This window comes from Sinocyclocheilus grahami, unplaced genomic scaffold (assembly GCF_001515645.1).
Source record: "Sinocyclocheilus grahami isolate Dianchi unplaced genomic scaffold, SAMN03320097.WGS_v1.1 scaffold1362.1, whole genome shotgun sequence".
Lineage (NCBI taxonomy): Eukaryota > Metazoa > Chordata > Actinopteri > Cypriniformes > Cyprinidae > Sinocyclocheilus > Sinocyclocheilus grahami.
In genome coordinates, this window is record NW_015506541.1 from 10527 (window position 1) to 16684 (window position 6158).

Genomic DNA, 6158 nt, shown 5'->3' on the forward strand with positions numbered 1-6158 from the left:
CCAATCACAGCGCTTGCGGTCTGCGTAGAATTGACGCGCTGTTAGATTTTTGGAGAGGTGCACGTCAGGCTACAGCGTATGGGTGTGCGTCTTATGGGTAAGCTACGGTGTAGGTCCGACGCAGAAGTATAAATCAGCCTTAAGTCATTATTACGAGAAAGTTTTTCTCAACTTGTAGCGGAAACGGACTTCCATACAGAACCAAGCAAACCGCCCGTAAATCCACCGGCGGCAAAGCCTCGAGGAAGCAGCTGGCTACTAAAGCCGCTCATAAAAGCACACTAGCGGTGTTAAGAAGCCCCATCGCTACAGGCCCGGGACCATGGCTCTCAGAGAGATCCGCCGCTATCAGAAGTCCACCGAGCTGCTGATCCGCAAGCTGCCCTTCCAGCGTCTGGTGAGAGAAATCGCTCAGGACTTCAAGACGGACCTGCGCTTCCAGAGCTCCGCTGTCATGGCGCTGCAGGAGGCCAGCGAGGCTTATTTGGTCGGTCTGTTTGAGGACACCTATTAATATAAAACATGCAGTGTCTGTAGCACCAGCGCTATATGCAAAAAAGTTAATGTACAGCCCTGGTATGATATTTATTGTTTTTACTGGAGGAAAAGTAAGAAAACAACATGATAAAACTGGTGTCTTATCTCCATCCTTCCATCAGAGGTCACTCGATGACCAACACATTAGGCTATTGTTTATGAAATTACAGCGTTTACAAAACTGACAAAAATACGTTTTCTATGCGCTTGTGTACAAATAATTGTTTCTTTTCTATGTGGTTTCCTCAAAAAAGTACATCCATCTCCTTGTTTCCAGTCTAATCTCTCTCCTATATGTTGCTGGCTCAATATTCAACATACGATTACCAGACTGGGCTGAAATACAAATTTTAAAAAGTACTAGTATCTATTAAGTTCAGGATATCTCTGGTCTAAAAAATTAGTAGTAACTAAAAAAAATAAGGACTAGTTATATTTTTTCTTAAGAAGAGTATAATTAAATACTTGTCACTATTGGAATAAGCACAGTATCTAATGATTAAGTAGTATCTAATGAACAAGTACTTGTAACTTTACAAGACACTAGTAGCTGAAGAATAAACACTAGTACCTAAAGAATAAGTAATACCTAATGGAAAAGATACTGGTATCTAAAAAATATATAAAAACACTTGTACCATGAAAATATATACTAGTAAGATTAAAAGATTAAATGTTAAAACGGCTTTCCATAACCATTGAGCTTAAATAAAAACTCACGTTTTCAGGGAACAAAGTCATTCCGGTTTAAGCGCCAGAGAGCTCTTTTAAAGATAACATGGGTGGCTCTTAAAAGAGCCTTTGGGTTCGTGGATCAGATGAAGCTCTACTTGGAGCTGGTGTACTTGGTGACGGCCTTGGTGCCCTCAGACACGGCGTGTTTGGCCAGCTCTCCGGGCAGCAGCAGACGCACGGCGGTCTGGATCTCTCTCGAGGTGATGGTGGAGCGCTTGTTGTAGTGAGCGAGACGAGACGACTCACCGGCGATGCGCTCGAAGATGTCGTTAACGAAAGAGTTCATGATGCCCATCGCCTTGGAGGAGATCCCGGTGTCAGGATGAACCTGCTTCAGCACTTTGTACACGTAGATAGCGTAGCTCTCCTTCCTGGACTTTCTGCGCTTCTTTCCTCCCTTCGCTGCGGTCTTAGTGACGGCCTTCTTGGAGCCCTTCTTGGGCGCGGACTTCGCTGGTTCAGGCATGATGCTGTTTTCAGAAACACTCAACTGAGTAATTTTCGCAACAACACACGAGCTTTTATGCACTGCTCTATGCTAATATAGAAAGGGGAACACGGAGGTCTGTGATTGCGTGACCAGCCCACAGAGTGATTTCATTGGCCACATTAAAGCCAATCAGAGGCTTTGAAAAGTTAATCCCGCCCATCACCTCATGCTGTACATCCACCATCCCCCACCCGTTTCTGTTCCTTTGTCTGATTTCCCCGCATTTCTCGGAACATAGAAGTAAATTAAACACTGCTAAAACTTCGCTTTGGATAATCTTATATTACCTAAAATATCACATTTTATTTAGAATTATACAAATCTAACATTAACTCATTCCTCAATGCAAATACCATCACTAGAACTCAATGACAACAAAAAACAAACGTTAATTTATTAATAGTAAGAATATGTATAAAAATAACTTTCTAATAACAATTCATAACACTGTAATAAACATACTATTATACAAATTGGAAACTTCTTTACATGAAATCGTGGGTGGCTCTTAAAAGAGCCGTTGGGTTTGTGGTTTACAGGCTTTTATCCTCCGAATCCGTACAGAGTGCGTCCCTGTCGCTTCAGAGCATACACCACATCCATGGCGGTGACGGTCTTTCTTTTAGCGTGCTCCGTGTAGGTCAATAATTAGAATAAGACAAATGTTCAGTTCCACTGATATCTGGATCTCGATTATAGAGCAGCGCTTATTCCTTCAAAAGTTGAACAACACGACCAACACTAGAAACTACATCTATTACAGAATACAGATGAGAATAGTTAGCCTAAACTCAACTATTATATCAAAATTAAAGTTATGTTACGTATTATATTATGCAGTAAATTATTGTATTGGGAAACATTTTCTTTGTGTGAAATCGTGGGTGGCTCTTAACCGTTGGGTTTGTGGTTTAAAGGCTTTTATCCTCCGAATCCGTACAGAGTGCGTCCCTGTCGCTTCAGAGCATACACCACATCCATGGCGGTGACGGTCTTTCTTTTAGCGTGCTCCGTGTAGGTCACAGCATCTCGAATCACGTTCTCCAGAAACACCTTCAGCACGCCGCGCGTCTCCTCGTAGATCAGACCAGAGATGCGCTTGACGCCGCCGCGGCGCGCCAGACGACGAATAGCGGGTTTAGTGATGCCCTGGATGTTATCCCGGAGGACCTTTCGGTGGCGCTTAGCGCCTCCTTTCCCGAGACCTTTACCGCCTTTGCCTCTTCCAGACATCTCAGCTACACTCTTCTATACACAAGAATAAAAGCCACGAGAGATAAGATAGAGAGAAGCTTTTATGCTTGCTTACAGGACCTACTTGAAACCACAATCATGCGCGGTACTAAACGTCATCCAAATCAGGGTCTTCCAAATGCTTGAATCCGGAAATTAATTTAAAGAAGTTTATTTAAAAAAAAAAAGAAAAAAATAAAGCTACTTCTTAACACGAATTCGAGCACATCCACTTCCGTTAGCGGAACCGAACAAACATTTTGACAGCTTTTAGATTAATTGTCGAATAATCTAGAATATGCTTGAATCCGGAAATTAATTTAAAGAAGTTTATAAAAAAAAAAAGGGAAAAAAAGCTACTTCTTAACACGAATTCGAGCACATCCACTTCCGTTAGCGGAACCGAACAAACATTTTGACAGCTTTTAGATTAATTGTCGAATAATCTAGAATGCCTCTCGCTCAGGAATTTATATATATATATATATACGGCCACATGAAAAGAAAAAAGCATATACACAAGTGTTCAGTGTTCAAGCTTCTTCAAATGCTTTTTTAAATCTGTAGTAAGGAATGTCATAAGATAGCAGAAGAGGAATGTTTAAGGACCGCTTCCACAGGCCAGGGGCTTCTGCAACACAGCAGCAGGCGAGGTGTTCTCCATATAAAAGCAGTGCGTGTAGATTGAATACATACAGCCTGTACTGCTCTGCTAAACTATGAACAGAGAGCTGGCTTCATTGATTTTTTTAGCTGTAGAACATTTCCTATCATTATGCGCATTGCATATCTATTATACTGATTGTTTTAGATTGACATGCAATTAAACTTTAACGGTCTAGACTCAAACACACCCAAGTGAGTTAATAAACACTCTTTATACATTAACCGTAAACCAATGGAAATCATCTTTCATGGTGATATTAAAGCGGCTCTTAAAAGAGCCTTTGGGGTTTGTATGGCTGATGTAATTAGAGATTTAAGCGCGCTCTCCGCGGATGCGGCGGGCCAGCTGGATGTCTTTGGGCATGATGGTGACCCTCTTGGCGTGGATGGCGCACAGGTTGGTGTCCTCAAACAGACCGACCAAATAAGCCTCGCTGGCCTCCTGCAGCGCCATGACAGCGGAGCTCTGGAAGCGCAGGTCCGTCTTGAAGTCCTGAGCGATTTCTCTCACCAGACGCTGGAAGGGCAGCTTGCGGATCAGCAGCTCGGTGGACTTCTGATAGCGGCGGATCTCTCGCAGAGCCACGGTCCCGGGCCTGTAGCGATGGGGCTTCTTGACGCCGCCGGTGGCTGGGGCGCTCTTCCGGGCGGCTTTAGTAGCGAGCTGCTTCCTCGGGGCTTTACCGCCGGTGGATTTACGAGCCGTCTGCTTGGTTCTGGCCATTATCTCACAGTAGAAGTACTAGATCAAAATGTGAGAATAAGAACGCAAGGCTTGTTTTAAGTCTACAGCTGCCATGCGCTCATTGGACGGCGTAGAGTCAGTGGTTTTTGATTGGTTATTGTCTGGGGCCTCAAAATGACAGTTGACCAATGAATGTGCGTCTCCGGTTTTCAAACAAGAGGCGACAGTTTGTGGTTCCCGCCTAAATGTCCTGCATTCTTGTTCACTTTTGTATGAAAACAGAATAGGTGAAGTAGGTCTTAAATTTGTATGCCAGATTGTGATTTTTTTTTTTTATTAATACACATTCAACTATTGACATACTGGTAAACAAAAAAAATAAAAAAAAATTAGCCTGAATACGCTGCAAGACGCTTTGGATAAAAGCGTCTGCATAAATTATTATAACGATAGTACTGCAGAATTTAAATGCAATGGCATTCTACCGTTACTTTAAAATTGCTCAAGGACCACATTTCCACTAAATTATAGACATAAAACCATCATTGAAGAGAATTACACGGAATTTCAAATAAGTCATTTTTAAAATTCGTTTTATATAAAATAAACTTCAAACTGGTATCTCTCAAATATGATTATACCAGCTAAATGAAAAATCGCTCTCACATGGAGAAAATGTGTGGCTCTTAAAAGAGCCTTTGGTTTGAGAATAAACTTCACTCGGTTTACTTGGCTTTGGCGGGTTTCTCGGTCTTCTTGGGCAGCAGCACGGCCTGGATGTTGGGCAGCACGCCGCCCTGAGCGCTGGTCACTAGGCCCAGGAGTTTGTTCAGCTCCTCATCATTGCGCACCGCCAGCTGCAGGTGACGGGGGATGATGCGGGTCTTCTTGTTGTCTCTGGCGGCGTTTCCAGCCAGCTCCAGGATCTCAGCGGTCAGGCCGGACAATGGCACCTTTTTAGTTACACCCAGCGTCACTACCCACTCCTTCCCTGCAAATTTCAAGCCCCGGGATGCCCCCCGCTGCTTAGAGTAAAATCGTTCCCCTGCGCTGCACTGGGACGGCTCGCGGGAGAGCTCGTGGGTGATTCCCCTTTACATCATGAAGCAGATGTTCAAACTCCAGTCTGAACACCACTGGCCATGAGCTTTGGGCTCTGCTCTCACGGAGAATACAGAAAAACCGCAGCTCTCCCTGTTCGTTGCGTTTGTTTACTGGGAACTCTTGCCCGCACCAATATGGCGGACGCGTTGACGTATCGCAGCAACGGACCGAAACGGCCAATGAGGCGTCTAGGTATTTATATGTCTATGGTTATATCTACTTGGATTTAACCACAGCATGAGAACCGTGTAGACTCAACTCGCTCTGTTGAGTGTCCGTGTTCCTCTGCGAGCGACCAGTGCTTGTGTTTTCTCCTTTCATATTTTGAATAAAATTGGAGTTGTAAAATAGCTTAATGGAGTAAAAACAACGTATACAAAGAGTAGAGGCACTAAACATTATTTACAGACTAAAGATTGCTACAAGTGAACATTTATTTTAACCCTCAGATCAAACCCACGGCGTGTGCACGGTAACGGACAAGGTAACGTTACCTTTCATCTAATTTTGTGTATTAACCAGGGGCGGATCTACCGGGGTGGCACGGGGTGGCAGCTGCCACCCTAAGAAAAAGCGGTGCTTCATGTGGTACTTTTCAGATGAGAGAGTAACGCAAAATAATGGCAAAAACATGTCTTTTAAAGGGGTCATATGATGCTGCTAAACAGAACATTATTTTGTGTATTTGGTGTAATTAAATGTGTTTAT

The 6158-nt window shown here is 43.5% G+C and overlaps 3 protein-coding genes and 1 pseudogene across 4 annotated transcripts in view; 1 reads left to right on the top strand and 3 right to left on the bottom strand.

Moving 5' to 3' along the window:
* Nucleotides 1-514, top strand: part of LOC107569594 (histone H3-like) — a 3750-nt pseudogene extending 3236 nt beyond the window's left edge.
* A 790-nt stretch (nt 515-1304) lies between these two features.
* Nucleotides 1305-1772, bottom strand: LOC107569589 (histone H2B). Its single transcript, XM_016255706.1, has one exon. It carries the CDS (start codon nt 1736-1738, stop codon nt 1364-1366), a length of 375 nt encoding a protein of 124 aa, XP_016111192.1. The 5' UTR covers nt 1739-1772; the 3' UTR covers nt 1305-1363.
* An 861-nt stretch (nt 1773-2633) lies between these two features.
* LOC107569590 (histone H4) overlaps nt 2634-6158 on the bottom strand; it is a 21405-nt gene continuing 17880 nt past the window's right edge. The window contains exons 1-2 of one of the 2 annotated variants that reach the window (XM_016255708.1): nt 4053-4413; nt 2634-3007 (exon numbers count right to left, since the gene is read on the bottom strand). In XM_016255708.1, coding sequence (XP_016111194.1) covers nt 2684-3007; nt 4053-4385 — 657 coding nt within the window. In that variant the 5' untranslated portion in view covers nt 4386-4413 and the 3' untranslated portion in view covers nt 2634-2683. Of the gene's footprint in view, nt 3008-4052; nt 4414-6158 lie in introns of those variants that run through there. The other variant, XM_016255707.1, reaches the window with a different exon arrangement.
* The window catches only part of LOC107569582 (histone H2A-like), a 16586-nt gene continuing 15446 nt past the window's right edge, over nt 5019-6158 (bottom strand). Inside the window, exon 2 of the mRNA XM_016255698.1 lies at nt 5019-5337. Within this exon, the coding sequence (XP_016111184.1) occupies nt 5072-5337 (266 nt within the window). The 3' untranslated portion in view covers nt 5019-5071. The remainder of the gene's footprint in view (nt 5338-6158) is intronic.

What these genes read in the sequence shown, in the direction of transcription:
- LOC107569589 (XM_016255706.1), bottom strand. Translation starts at nt 1,738, where the DNA reads ATGCCTGAACCAGCGAAGTCCGCGCCCAAGAAGGGCTCCAAGAAGGCC.